Source organism: Phaseolus vulgaris, chromosome 1 (genome assembly GCF_051622355.1).
Source record: "Phaseolus vulgaris cultivar YP4 chromosome 1, ASM5162235v1, whole genome shotgun sequence".
Taxonomy (NCBI): domain Eukaryota; kingdom Viridiplantae; phylum Streptophyta; class Magnoliopsida; order Fabales; family Fabaceae; genus Phaseolus; species Phaseolus vulgaris.
The window spans coordinates 10,024,275-10,040,287 of NC_143498.1; the positions used below are offsets into that span (position 1 = coordinate 10,024,275).

Below are 16,013 nucleotides of genomic sequence, written 5' to 3' on the forward strand. Positions count from 1 at the left end.
TCCAAGAAACACAAAGACTAATAAGTACTTAAATATAAGCAAATTTCAACATCCAAAACTATATACTTATCTTTAAACATAAGCACATTTCCCCCTATAATTGAGGCCCCTATAATTGAGGTAATGTTGGAAATCCCACGTCGACTAGAGATTATAACCTGAAGTTGAGTTAGGCTTAAAGTTCACTTCGTAATAGGTAATTCAGTAAAAGTATCTCTCCATTGTATGAAAATGAAACTATTAAATAAACTTAACTACTCTGAAATGACATTAATTAAAAAAAAGAAGAATGGTTCATTCTTCAAAAATAGTTGTTAAAATTTTAAATTGAGAAAAAAATTAGTCAACAAATTCGACACATCGAGAAGAATCGGGTCAAGTTATGAATAAGTGATATATTGATAACATATATTAGTTTACATTTTAATTTTTTTTCTAAAATCTAAGTTTTTTTTTTTTCATGAAATGATAAAAATATTTTTTCTTTATATCATTAATTACAAGTTGTATATTAACGTAGGTTATCAATACATAATTTTTGAAAGTTATGATGACGAAAATCTTTAAAAAAAATAGAAGAAAAGATTTATTGTTTTAAACAAGTGTTTAATGGACATATATTTGCTTGTAAGATAACTGGATCATTAATAACATTGTTTTAAATGTCATGTATAATTAGTGGTGTAAAAAATATTTGTGAATCATTTTCGAAATTTGTGACATTGATGGTATAACTAATTAAGTACATTTTGTTTTGTATTTCTTTATAACTTTCTCTTTAGTTTCATCAAAGGTCATCTATACTTGTTTTACAATTACTTGTTTAATTAAGTGTTTATGACATATCAATCACTTTTTGCTCAGAGACGGTTAATATTGTTTGGAACACAATCTGGGTCGGGGTGGTTAGCGAGATATGGAAACACAGGAATAACATAATTTTCAAAACTGGAGTGGCTGATGTGTTTGAAGTTTTTGCTCTGGTGCAGGTAAAGGTGTGGTCTTGAGTCTCTACAAATTTTCGGTTAGTGTCGTTTTCATTTTCTGATTGGTGTTTAAAACCTTTGGTGTGTATGAGGTTAGTCACTTGAAGTTTTAAGGGCAAGGTTTGTTTTACTTTATTTTAGCTAGTTTCAGAGGTTTTAGGCTGGAATCGGTATTTGGGCACCGTGTATAAAGGTTGAACCACCCCTGAAGTGGTTCCAATTTATTTATTTTTTATTGCCGATAAAAAAATGACATATCAACACTTATTAATCGTTAACACGTTAAACCATCATTAATACATAACAATGCTTTAACGATTGTTAAAAAGTTATATAAACACGGTTCAAAAATCATCATTATTTTGGATGTCGTTATAAATCAGTTGTGTATAACAATATAGTTCTACAACCATTGTTATAAACCCCATTAACGACACGTGTAAAAAACTGTCGTTATTCTGCAAAATAAATGAAATATATATAATGGAACGGTTGTTATAACTGAACTTTTAAAAAAAAAATTATTATATATATCCTAATCTTGCATAAAATATCAAATTTGCAGCACAATAATGCATGTAATATCATAATTTAAACATGAAAGTCTACACACAATAAATTAGTACATATAACATTATACAAAAAATTTCTACAAATATATGAAAAAGTTCTATGTGATTCTAAACCCCAAATCTTAAGTTTTTTTTTTGTATTATAAGGTATTACTTGATCCCAACCTCTATGAATTCCATCTTGCACAATAGTCGACATCCACCGCAAAACATAATATTTGTACTCATAATCAACCTCTATTAAATGAATGAATTAGACACATTAAAGCGAGTGAACAAATATAACTTCAAATACCTTAAGGTGCATCATCCAAGTGATTTTTTTTGCATTTGTGCTTCCCCTCCCACTAACAAGCACTGAAATAATAAGATTTCATGTTAGCCCTTTTGTTTAAATTGATTACATTTTTGTAATAGCCCTTTTGAGCCAAGATTTTTTTTATTGCACCCAAAACCTTAACTAATATATTTTCCTACCTGTTGACATGATCAGGGAAGGAGAACATAAATGCAATTTATATAAGAAAAAAGGGTGGTTGGTTTTGGTTGTTTTTAATATTATAAGTTTAAATAATTCATTTTGCTGGAAATATGAATAATCTATTTTTATTCTCTTTTGAAAAAAAATAGAAAAAAAATTGTTATGATGAATAAGAGATATGAAATGAAAATGGGGAAAATGTTACGAGAAATTGATAATTGAGTAATACAAATGTGACTGCATTTAAATTGTAGGTATGTTCTTCTTCTTTTAAAGTGTGCATTTTGTTATCGAAAAAATCAATACTTTTTGTAACTCAACCTCATTAAAACCCTATAAAAGACCTTAAGATTCATGTTTTTTATGTGATTATGATATAAAAAAAAATGAAGGACAACTATGATTTGTTAAAATTTAATGAAAATTGAGAGAAAACACTTACCTATGAAAATATGATAAAAGATTCCTTACTAATTGTCATTTCATGGTTACACTTGTTTATCTTGGATATTGATTGCATTTATATCTTGCTACATTTGGAGTTGGAAGCAACATATGTTTCTAATTTAATCTATTATCCAGTGAATGAAGTTGTTTTGATAATTGAACCATGGTCTTGTTTATCTGGATTTATTTACTTTGCTTGAGGACAAGTAAGATTCTAGATTTGGGGAGTTGATAAGTGTTATTATTTAATGAAATTCCATGCAAAAAGTTAGACATTTATTGATTTTAATTGTTGATTAAGCTATGGCTCAATCCTAATTTGAAAAAAATAGAATTTAATAATATATTTTGGAGTTATGAGATTAATAGAACTATTTATTCACAATTTTGTTTTCTTTTCAAGATTTAAGGAGAGATGAAACAAAGAGATATATTATGAATAGAGATGTCACTTAGCCTAAGTGCAATTAGGTTAAATAAGGGCGTAACAGAGAGAAAGAGAGAAAAAGGAAACCCTAGGAAGCAGTCGTCAAGGAGAAACGTTCTGGATTTCTTTCTTTTGCTTTGGTGCATTTAATAAGTGGCTAATTCCTTTCTTTTGAGATTAAATGTAATCTTTTCAAACTCGGATGAATCCTGGTAATTTTGATATATGATATTTTGTTCTTAATTGATATTGGTATTGTCATTTTATGCTTAAAGCTTGAATTTTTATTTGTGAACTTGATTATTGTATTTTGTGCTTAAAGCTTGAATTTTTATTCATGAACTTGATTCTTGGATTTATCTGAAATGTATTTCTAAGAATCTAACCCAAAAGAGAATATTTGATATGTTTTGATACTAGACATAAATTAGAATATATCAATTGCTATTATAACATCTTTTCTTAATGATGAGAATGTTTTCTAAATATTTGAGACATCAATGTTTAGGAGATAATCTTAATAATTTCATAATTGAGACATCAATATGAATGACTCTTATATGTTGCATCAATATCAATTAATTCAAAATATTGAAAGTTTCTATATTCATCCATGATTCAGAAGAGTGAGAAAGATTAACTTCAATCCCGATTTTATCAATTGAATTCTTTTAAGTATATACTTTGTTTTCATTTAATTTTCACACGAATTTATTTTAACAATGCCAATATCTTTTCAATTAAACTTTTACACATATCTTGATATTTAGTGAACACTATACATTGAAATTTTAAAAGAATTGTTTCACGTAGGTTCGATATCCGTCTTTTGAAGAGACAAATTATTACTTTTGACTCGGTACACTTGTCGTATCATGCTAGCAAGTCCGGAATCAAAAAAAAGCAACAAGTAGAAATAACACTCTTATAATTGCACGAACATTAAAAAAAGGTTTCCATAGTCTTAGAAATCACAATAAAATATCAAAATAGGTAATTTCTACACCACAAAGACAAAAAAACCTACCTAGCAAAACCATCCTCAATCAAGTACTTTTTTTTAGACAATAAGATAAGAAGTTAAAAAAATCTTTATTAATTAAATTCATTCTTAGAGTTATATTAGTGAGTGGCACGTTGTGAGGAAGAGAGGTTCTGGGTTGAAGAAATCAAGTATTAACTTTTTCTTCACAAACTTTCCTCTTGAATATCAAGAGGAGGATATGTGGAGAGTGTTTCAGAAATGGGGAAGAGTGGTTGACGTGTTTATCTCCAGAAGACTGAATAACAAAAACCAGAGATTTGGTTTTCTCAAGTTTCAAGATGTGGTAGACGCGGTAGATCTAGAAAGGAGACTGGATTCAGTTTGGATTGGTTATTGGAAAGTAAGGGTAAACAGTCCGAAATATGGTAGAGACCGAGAACCTTGGCACGTTAGGAATTTAGATCCCAAACCAAAAGTTAGTAGAGCTAGTATACAAAGGAAGAAGTGGAATGGAGTATCCAACGTAAATCAGAGCCATAATGTTTGGAAGGAAAAGCTATCAAATCCTTCTGCTGTGGAGATTGGCGGTAAGGGGGAAAAAAGGATGAAGAACCCCATAGCGTTCAAGGCAGAGGTGCAACATTCAGAGTGGTTAGACAACTGTTTCATCGGGAGAACCTTGGAACCAAGTATGACTAAGGATATGAGGGAAAGTTTTTATTGGGTGGTTTTAAGTTTATTCGTGTGCGGTTCTTGGGAGGTAATTGTGTACTGTTATCTGGAGAAGACGCCATTTTAATTAAAAAGACCATAGAGGAAAATAAAGAGTGGTTTGAATCAATCTTCGAATCAATTATTCCTTGGGAGAAAGATTTTATGGTGTCAGAAAAATTTGTTTGGGCTCGCATTAGAGGATTGCCCCTGAATCTGTGGAGTAGACATAGTTTGGAAAATATTGTGTCTATGGTAGGAACACTTGTAGAAATTGATAAGGATACTTTGGAGATGGAAGAACTAGAGTTTGCAAGAGTCTTAATTAAACTACCTGTAGAAAGGGATGTTCGTTGGTCAAATTGTATGAAGGTTAATGAGACTATATGTCAAATAGCTATTGAAGAAGAACCTGTCAATACAGTTAAAAAATGTCACTTTGGTGGAAGGGAAAATAACTCTGATGATGGTGATCTCGGAAGTCTCGTTGGGAGGGAGTGTGGTGCTTCGGAAGAGTCAGAATTTGGTAGTAATTTTATTTTTAATGGAGGAGTTGGGGAGGAGATGACGGTGGAGGAGGAGGAAGAGCTCCTTCGCAGGGAGGCACAAAACCAACTTGCGGCTACACTAGTCAGGAGTGATGACGTGGAAGGTCAGAAAATTAGTGGAATACAAATTGTTGAACATTTTAATGAGGCAATTAATGTTTTAGATGGCCAAGAAGGGGGTTTTAATGAGGTAGGTGACAAAGTAGAGGGGTTGTCTAGTGAAGATACCGTTGCATTCAATGAGATTGGTGGCCAGCGACAAACCCTAATAGAGATAAAAAACCTATTTGTTGATATTGGGCCCCTTGAGTGTGATTAGCCGGATCTGGCCCTAGTCTTAGTGAAACTGAATTATCTGGTGTGGGAAGTAGGGCTGACGTGGCCCTAGGTCATCCTAGCAGCGGTCACCGTTCACCGCCACCTGCGGTTGCCGACGATAAGGGAGTTCCTATGGTTGCGACGTCAACGTGGAGTGGCTCGGCGGCTCGAACGACGACCATTCCCGCGACTCGAACGACGACCACGTCTGCGGTGACGTTGGCTGCGCAAAGGATCTCACACACGGGGGTCTCCTCCGCAGTCCTCGACGGCGAACCGTGGCGCGTTACTGGTAAGATGACCTCCCTTGCCGTTGATGCGTCACCTCCTTGTACCTTTGACTCTACTCGTATGGCTGCCACACGCGAAGCGAAGGTGTCTCCGAACTGCCTAGTCACGCCTGTATCTGCCGGAGATGTCGACTTGGTGGTGGCGGAAACCTCATCGGAATCTGGTAGCAACTCTGCGTACTCGCTGGTGGTCCGTAGGCCGTTGTGCATGGCTACAAGCCCTGTGGGGAACATGCGTATTTACCGTAAAGGTGTAGTGATGCCCGGTGTTGGACAAAGGTTGATGGAAGTTGGGGAGTGTAGCAACAGCAAGTCACAAGAGGCGGGACTTACACGCGTCGATGGACTCAAAGATTTATCTCATAAAACGGAAGTAAGGTTAGTATCTAATTCTACCGCTTGTACTAATAATGATACTAAAAACTGTTTGGTCTGGTTAAACAATGAAAAGTTGGAAGCAGATAGAATTTGGAATTCAGGAAAGAAACTAGGATACTCTCGGTTTGGAAACGAGGATGATATTTTAAACAAATTAAAATGCTTGGAAGAAAGGGACAACGAGAAGAAGGGATTAGGTTGGGATGGACAATTTGTTGTTAATGATGAAACTCATTAGTATGAATATAAGGGGGTTGGGGGGAAAGATAAAAAGGAAGTATATTAGTGAGCTCATTAAAAAACAACAAGTTGGAGTTATTTGTCTGCAGGAAACAAAATGCGAACAGATTAGTAAGGAAAAGTGTTATCAAATGTGGGGGTCAAATGAAATCGACTGGATTGAGGTTGGAGCAGTTAATAATGGTGGAGGAATAATCACGATGTGGAAGAAAGATTGTTTTGAATTGAAAGGGTTCAGAAGTGGGAAAAACTATTCAATCAATGAAGGAATATGGAAGGTAGGGAAGCCAATGGAAATAGTAATAGTGAATGTTTACTGTGGTGGTAGTCTTAGAGAAAAGAGAAGTATTTGGGATGAGATAAGTGAGATAAAGAAAAATCACCAAATAAAGTTGTGGTGTGTAGCTGGAGATTTTAATTCTATTAGATGTGCTGGGGAGAGAAGAGGTCAAAGTAACAATGTCAACTATAGTAGTGAAATACAAAGTTTTAATAAGTTTATTGAGGATTCTAGTCTGGTTGATATTCCTTTGGTGGGTAGAAAGTTTACTTGGTACAAACCTAATGGGACAGCAAAGAGCAGAATAGATAGAGTCTTAGTCTCTCTTGAATGGTTGGAGAAGTGGCCGGGAAGCAAATTGTATGCGGAAGGGAGATCAGTTTCGGACCATTGTGCGTTAATTTTAAAGGAGATAAATATTGATTGGGGTCCAAAACCATTCAGATGTCTTGATGTTTGGCAAAAAGATGATCGGTTTAAGGAATTCGTAAAGAATAAGTGGGCAAGCTACGACATCAGGGGAAATGGCTTGTACGTCTTAAAGGAGAAATTGAAAAGTTTAAAGTTTGACATAAGGAATTGGAACAAATATGTCTTTGGAGATGTTAATAAACAAAGAGTGGATCTGGAAAAGAGAGTCCAAGATTTGGATGGAAAAGACGATGAGGGGGAGTTGAGTGTGGAAGACAGAGAAGAGAGGAGACAACTGTTAGCTGATCTGGGACAAGTGAGAGCTAAACAAGAGGCGATCTTGCAGCAAAAAGCAAGGGTTAGTTGGATAAGTCATGGGGATTTGAATACAAAATTTTATCACTCAAGCATTAAGTGGAGGAGGATCCATAATGGGATTAATGGTCTCATGGTCGGAGATCAGTGGTGCGAAGATCCAACTGTAGTAAAAGCTAGTGTGAAGGAATATTTTGAAAGCAGGTTCAGTAGGGGGGAAGTCATTTGGTTAGATTGGATAATGTTCGGTTTAAAGGCATATCTAGGGAGGACAATGAAATGTTGGTTGGTATTATAACTGAAGAGGAAGTTAAAGCGGCAGTCTGGAATTGTGATAGTTCCAAAAGTCCTGGACCAGATGGTTTTAATTTTGGATTTATAAAATTCTGTTGGGACATTTTAAAAGGAGATGTGGTGAATGCGGTACAAAGTTTTGCAGAGGGTGGAAGTTGGCCGAAAGGCACTAATGCTTCCTTTATTACTCTAGTTCCAAAGGTTGCAAATCCACAACTTTTGAATGAGTTTAGACCGATTTCTTTGGTGGGCTGTGTGTATAAAATTATTTCTAAAATCCTCTCTTCAAGGTTAAAAAGGGTTTTAAACAAGGTTATTGATCCCAGGCAGTCTGCTTTTTTGGAAGGTAGAGGTTTGTTGGATAGTGTGCTAGTGGCTAACGAGACACTTGAGGAGGTAAAAAGGAAAAAGAAAGAGTGCGTGGTATTTAAGGTGGATTATGAAAAGGCATATGACTCAGTAAGCTGGGAGTTTATTTACTACATGTTGGGAAGATTGGGCTTCGGTGGTAAATGGATCAAATACTGCTTAGAGTCATCCTCGTTATTTGTGTTAGTAAATGGAAGCCCAACAAATGAGTTCAAACCTATGAAGGGACTAATACAAGGGGATCCTTTAGCACCTTTCCTTTTCCTAATTGCGGCTGAAGGTCTTGCAGGGGTAGTTAGACAGGCGGAAGAAAAGAAGTTAGTAGAAAGTATTGAGGTCGGGGAAAAGCAAGTAAAGGTGAGCATGCTGCAATATGCAGACGATACTCTATTTTTCTGTAAAGCCTCAATCCAAAGTGTTCTGACTTTAAAGGCTATTCTGAAGTGTTTTGAACTAGCATCTGGCCTTAAGTTTAACTATTCCAAGAGTAAGGTTGGCGGAGTGGGAGTGAATACGAATCAGATGATGATTTTTGCCTCGATCCTTAATTGTGACATTATGAAGGCACCTTTCAGTTATTTGGGGGTGATGGTAGGTGGGAATCATAAGAGGTGTGCTTTTTGGGAAGGTATGCTTAATAAGTTACGACATAGGTTGAGCGCGTGGAAAGGGAAATCTCTCTCTTTGGCTGGAAGAGTATGCCTTATCAAATCGGTACTTACGTCCTTACCACTTTTCTATGTCTCCCTATTTTGTATGCCGATGACTGTGATGAGGGAAGTGAAAAGGATACAAAAAAACTTTTTGTGGGATTGGGGGTCAGAGAACAGGAAAATTGCTTGGGTGGCGTGGGATAAGATATGTCAATCGAAAGATAAAGGCGGTTTAGGGGTCATTGACATAGAAAAGTTTAACTTGGCTCTTCTAGGGAAATGGATTTGGAGACTTAAGTCTGAAGAGAGAAGTTTTTGGAAGGATATTCTAGTGTCTAAGTATGGTGGGTGGAGGGGATTAAAATCTCAAGATCAGTTTTGTAAGGAGTCGTTGTGGTGGAGAGACCTTAGGAAGGTATGGTACTTAGAGGGGTGGGGTAATGATTTTGAAGGCAGAGGTCGGTGGGAAGTAGGGGATGGGAAAGAAATCAGGTTTTGGGAGGATAAATGGTTGGAAAACATTCCTCTACTACATAAGTTCCCTAGGCTCTTTTCAATCTCCTTAGATACTGATTGTACTCTTTCTCAAGTGGGGCTTTGGAATAATAATATTTGGTCGTGGAAGTTGCGGTGGAGAAGGAATCTTTTTGAGTGGGAATCCAACTTGGTTGTTCTTCTGATGCAGTTGTTGGATAACAAAAGGTTAACAAGAGAGGGTGGAGTTAAACCTGATAAATGGATCTGGAGGGACGTAGATAACATGGATTTCTCTGTGAAAGCAGCTTATAAGTGTCTCATGGGGGAGACGTCTGTAGTGGATGAGGTTTTATTCGTGAATTTTTGGAATCTAAAGACATTACCCTCGGCACAATTGTTGGCTTGGAGGGTGATATGTAATGCCATTTCCACGAAGGACAATCTCTCGAGACGTGGCATAACGTTGATGAGTGATCGGTGCCCTTTGTGTGGTGTGGAAGAAGAATCGGTAAGACATTTATTTTTTGAATGTAGAATCTCTTGGAGAATTTGGGGTATGTGTTTAGAGTGGTTGGGGTTCATCTCGGTGCTACATCGTGACCCACAAATGAACTTTAGGTTGTTCAAACCTATAGGCTTGAACCATGCAGTTACCAGGTGTTGGGGGGGTATTTGGGTAGGTATCGTGAGTGAAATTTGGAACCATAGGAATAGGGTTGTGTTTGAGAACGGGCGGGTGGATCTAGTGGAGGTTTTTACCGTGGCACAAAGGAAGACTTGGTCTTGGGTCACAGTAAAAGAAAAATTGGCTGTCTTCTCTTATTCCGACTGGTGTCTGGAACCTCTCTGTTGTATGAGGTATTTGAAAGACTGATTCCTTGTTTTATTTAACTAATGTTTTGTTTCCCGTCCTGGTAGTCGTGGTGTGGTTTTTTATGCAGGCTTCATCGGTAAATCTTGTCTGCCATGGTTGGATTGAGGTTAGGAAGGTATTGTATGTTTGTGCAGGTTGCCTTGGTCTTGTCTTTTTGACAGGGTAGGATTGTTGTTCTGAACTGCGATAAAGGAAGTGACTATATGTATGGTTATCAGTTTGGTATTGGATTCTTTATGATGTTTGAGCTGAGACAGATGGATATGTGACCCTTTTTGGTTACTGGTGTGGCCAGATTGGGGAGTTGTTAAGTGTTTTTTGCAGGTTTTCCTGGCGTACGCATCCTCTTCGTAGGATCGGGTTGTTGATGTTAGTATTTGGTTCTTTGGTATTTCTCAGCCTGCTACAAAGATATGGATTAGTTGTTTAGATGTTATGTCTTGTATTGGTTTTGTTGTGCTTTTCACTTGGGTATGGTACTCCAACATGTTGCCAAAGATTTTGTTTTAGTTGTTAAATGTATTTAGTTGTTTGATGTTTGTCCTTGATTAAGGGTGTGACATATTTGGTGGGGTGAGGTAATTGTGTTTGTTGGGTTTATGTATCTTGTCTGGAATTTATCTTTGATATGGAGTGTAATGTTTGTTGGATTCCAAGTTGGCAGGGTACTAGGAAACTTGGTTTTAGGGTTTTGTATAAGGGTTGGGACACCCCTAAAGTGTCTCATTTTATTTTATTTATTCTTTGCTGATAAAAAAAAAATTATATTAATCTCTACGATAAAACTTTTTTCATGTAGTTATGACAATACTTAACAATACTTTACCTTTAGTTTAAGAATTTTCTTTATTTCATTATTGTTTCTAACATTACAAATTAAGTTTATAGACTAGATGTTCATCATATTTCATAAAATAATAGACTATAATTTTCTAAGTTAAACATTATTTTTTGCCGGTAAATCATTCCTGAATCACTTCCAACTGCAAAGGTCGTCTTGTGGAACTGAGTCCCTTAGCTGTAGTGGAAGTTGTTGAGTGAAATGGATTAGGAGGCACAACCAACTGGTTTTCCTCTTCAGTTTCTAGCATGTGTATCACAGATTTTATGGATGGACGGTTCACTGGCTCCCACTGAATGCACCAAAGACCAATAATTGCTAGTTTCTTTGCAATCTTAACATCACCTTCATCCTCAACATGGATATGTACATCTCCATCAACCAGGTTATGGATCCAATCCGGGTATAGAACATGGAAATTTTGTGGAGAAGACATGTCCACATTCTTTCTCCCACCAACCGTTTCTAACAACAACATTCCATAACTGTAAATATCAGACTTGTAAGACACGTTCCCAAAGTTTCTGGAGAAGACTTCAGGTGCAATGTATCCCAAAGTTCCTCTAGCAGCTGTCATGGACACCAAACTGGGATTCTTGGAACACAATTTGGCTAAGCCAAAATCAGAGATTTTTGGAGTGAAGTTGTGATCAAGTAACACGTTGTGAGGATTTATGTCAAAGTGAATTATGGGACGATTGCAACCTTGATGAAGATACTCAATCCCTTTAGCTATACCAAGAGCAACGTGTTGAAGCTTCTCCCATCCAAGGAAATGGTCCTTGTCTTCTGGTGGAAATATGAAGCTTTGTAAGGAACCGTTTGGAAAGAAATTGTAGACAAGAGCACGATGGGGTCCATCTGCACAGAAACCAAGCAAACGCACCACGTTGATGTGATGGATTTTGCCCATAATTCCGACTTCGTTGATGAACTCATTCCCCTCTCCCTCCGTACTGTTGAGGATCTTCACAGCCACCGCAATCTCACTCGAAAGTTTTCCTCTGAACACAGCCCCATGAGCTCCTTCTCCTAGCTTTTCCTTGAAGCCATTGGTGATTCTTTTCAGGTCAGCATAGGTGAATCTTGCAGGCTTTTCTGCCCTGTAGTCCTCTAAAAACTTGCCCACTCTTGCTTGGTCTTCTTGCTTTTTCCTAAAATAGAGGATGGTCTTGAAGACAGTAATGACCAGCAGCCCCAAAAGGATCGTACCTAGAATAGCAGTGGGAGACTTCATTAGAAAAAGAAAGATTTATGTACTTGTTTCAGTCTTTACACTTAAACATTACTTGTTTCAACTCCTAGTCTATACTTTTTAACGCCATTCAATTGTTGACATCCTAAATTGTAGGAATAAGGAATTGAACTAAATTAAAAGCGAATGTGTAAGAGCCTCTGGTGTCACCTGTAGTAGCAAAAATAAAAGATATAGGAACGTGAATTCTCTTCGGTTTGCATTTAAAACATTCGGTGTCACCTGTGGTGGTGTTGGTCTTCCATGTACATCTCTTGCCTTTTCCTTTGCACTCAGCACAGTTTGGTTTGGACCATATCAAAACCAAATCATTCGATTGGATGAATGGGATTGGCGCAGAGAGGTCGAACATCTTGGTACAGGATGTTAGACCCAATCGGAGGACACTATCAAAAGAATTAGAAATGTAAATCGGACAGGAGATCATGTCTTGTGTTGAATCTGAGCCATCGTCGTAGTAGTTTATGAGGTGTGGATGCTCAGCTGAAGTGCAGTTGAAGAAGCTCAAGTTATAGTGTGGTCCATCATATGGTGATTCAAATTGGTAAGTTCGAATAAAATTGATGGTTTGGTTAAACTTGTTGGAAAAGCAGTTTTCGGGGTCAATTAAGTCAATTTCCTGACTTTCGTAGTCTATGTAAGTGACTAGGAGTTTCATCGTAGGAAGCGCAAGCATGGTCTCATTATTTTCAGTGCAAGAAAGACAAATACGGGGATAACCGCAAGGCTCGTTCATCTCCTCTGTGAGTTGGAAGGGAAATCTGATAGGGGGTTGGTTCGGCCCACAAGAGAATTCCTCATCGCACTCGTTATGAGCGCTGCCAGTTCTGATAAGAAGAAGCATTAGCAGTAGCATCATCAATGCAGAATCACGTTGGAGGAGCAACACACTTGCCATTTTGTTTTCTTACGGGAAAACAGCTGTTAACCGAGCTCAGTGCCTCTTTTAGTTTATGCTAACACTTCTAATTTGTTACTTTTGCAATGAGTTGCAGAAACCATATAGAAAAGATAAAAAAGACTTGTGATTTCTCATTAGTCAAAGTCCGCGTTATGAAAAAATGAAATCCAGTCCAGTGTCATAATTTAGCGATAACTATTATTATCATACATTTAATTCTATGAATGTCAAGGTAGATGCATATTAAGTGCCAAGAATTGACTCCCCCAAACAACAATCATGCAGTGAGAGTCACACTCGTATACAATAATACCACCTTATCTTCGAAATTCACAGCCACACAAGTCCAATTGTGTGATGGAAGTTTGGGTATAGTGTCTGAAATTTCTTCTATTCACATTGTCCTGTATCTTTCACGCGTAATAATATCAACATATTAATTATTTCCTTTCGTGTAAATATAAGAATTTTAAAATCCAAAAATTGACTTATAGACTTGCATGTATTCCACCTACTTCTAATCTTCCAAGAACCTCAAAGTTGGAATAAAAAGCTTAGAGTATGTGAGTATCATTTCAACAATAATGAATTCCATCATGATTTCATGGAAAAGTTCAATAGCAATCATCCTTATGCTAAACTTAGCAAAACACCAATAAACTCACCAATTGAATCTCTAAAAGAAAGACCTGAAGAGCCCCTAATGAAGTTATAAAAAGATTTTAATTTTATTAATTATTTCTATTTTATATAACTTGCTTCCTTCCTTTTCTCATAAATTTGCATTTTTATTTGTAATTAAATTTGTTCATATAAAATTGCTTCCAAGGTTATCACGAAGTGTATTATACTTTTACAAATGAACGTTTAGTGGATACTAAAGCATGAGCATCAAATTAAGAAAATTTTCAACACCAAAACACTCACATATATATGTATATATTGTACAAGTTTAAAAGTTTTATAAATTAATTATATATTCAAATTTATTGTAGGAACAAAAGCTTGGACAATTTGTGTTTGTTGACGTGGTCTTTCAACAAACTCACATTCAAAAGTGTTGGAGAAAATATCAACGAATATATCATTAATTTAAGTGATTTTGATTAAATGCTAGGTAAAAAAAAAGAGTATAAAACGTGAAGGTATATTTGTTTATAAGTATTAGATTTTAAAATATTTGAGGAGTTTTTTCATTTGATTAATCACAAACACAAAATGGCTTGCAATATATCTTCATCTAATAAGCTCGCTCTTAGACAAATGATATGTAGTTGTTAGCATTACAAAGTGAAACTTAAAGACTTATAAATGCTTTTACTTTGTTTTACCAAGAATGTTCTCTTGTTTGACCACCAAGAGGATTTCTCGAGAAATGTCGAATATGTTGAAGAGTATGTTTAAGCTACTTTTTGTCAAACTCCTCCTTAGGTTAAAGATAAAAGACTAAAGAGATTTAGGTATGATATTTTTATACTACTTCATTTGAAACACCTAGACTACGCCCACTTCTTAATTAACATGTTCCACTAATGTAAATTATTGCTACTAAAATACAAGTTACTTATTATTTGAACCTAGTCACTTTTTGTTAAACTACAAATATAATTTGGACACGACCACTTCTAATTAAAAACACAAGTATTCTTTGAACACAATTACTTCTAGCTAAGTATGAGTAGTGTTTGGACCCAACTACTCTTGACTAAAACACTTTGATAAACAAAGTTTGTAATTTAAACGATCACGAATATTCGATGTCCAAAAGATAATAGCGTCTTAGGACGAAAACAAGATTGAGTACTCTTTTCTTGGTTGTTATAAACATAAATAATGTTCTTCCTAAAAAACAAAAAAGGCTAAAGATTGCTTTAAAGTTGGAGAGTGATAAGAGTTTCTTTATAAGTGTCATCGTTGTCAACATTTCTTCTTTATAGAGATCTTCTTTACATAGAGCTAAAAATAAAAGAGTTATTACATGTCTTTTTTGGAGTCGTGACGAGACTCTACACCCTTAATTTTTTTAATCTTATGTTTGACCACCTTCAAGTAGGTAGATCCATTAAATGATTCGTGCAACATTAAAAGTATTTGTCTACGTGATACGACTTATCAAGCCTAGACAAGTAGTTGACTTCACAAGACTGTCATTCTATTTTCAAAAAAATTGTTTGCGTGGAGTAGCTTTAAGCATGTTCTTTTAAGAGATTTTGAATTTAACACTTTAAAGAGAGATCCTCTTAAGAGAAATAAATAGACCAACATTCTTTGCAGACAGAATAATCATTTATAAGTTTTCGATGTGTATTATGAATGCTTAGACTTTGTATCAACTTTTATTTGTCCAAATAAAAACTTATTAGAAGAAGTGTACAACCGTGTTGGTGTCTTTTGGGTCAAACTAAGCATGCATAGTTGCATATATTCAATAAGACAAAACAGATAACTAAAAATGCTTGGATATTTCAAGAATTAATATTAATAAACTACAAATAAAAACAAATTTAAAAGATATCAACTTTGATGTATCAAATATTTATTCTCATCATCACACTTTTTATTATTTATTGAGTAACTTTTTCATTATGTAGTTCAAATTAAAGAAAACATATTCAACACGAAATAACTAATATTTTATTACATAATTTATTACACATAACTAATATTTTATTAAACATAATAAATATTGTAAAAAAATAGATATAACCATAGTTGAAGTTGAGAAATAAAAAAAATCTAAAAAAAATAAAATTTAAATCTAATTAATCAATAAATAAACTGACTTGTCTAAATAAAATAAAATAAAAACATATCTAATTTTTAAAAATAAATACAAATGATAAATTTTGTAATAAAAAAATTAATGACTTTTTAAAAGGTTTAAAATTATAATTATATAAAATATACTTTTAAATATATAAATTTTATTTATATAATAAAACTTGTTTATTTATTTATTT

General features: G+C 35.1%; 1 protein-coding gene across 1 annotated transcript; it reads right to left on the reverse strand.

Moving 5' to 3' along the window:
* Positions 1-10,886: 10,886 nt before the first annotated feature.
* On the reverse strand, positions 10,887-13,184 carry LOC137813488 (rust resistance kinase Lr10). The gene is made up of 2 exons (XM_068615779.2): positions 12,303-13,184; positions 10,887-12,109 (listed from the first exon to the last, which is right to left on the reverse strand). Exons 1-2 carry the CDS (start codon positions 13,048-13,050, stop codon positions 11,019-11,021), a joined length of 1,839 nt encoding a protein of 612 aa, XP_068471880.1. The 5' UTR covers positions 13,051-13,184; the 3' UTR covers positions 10,887-11,018.
* Between the last annotated feature and the right edge of the window lie 2,829 nt (positions 13,185-16,013).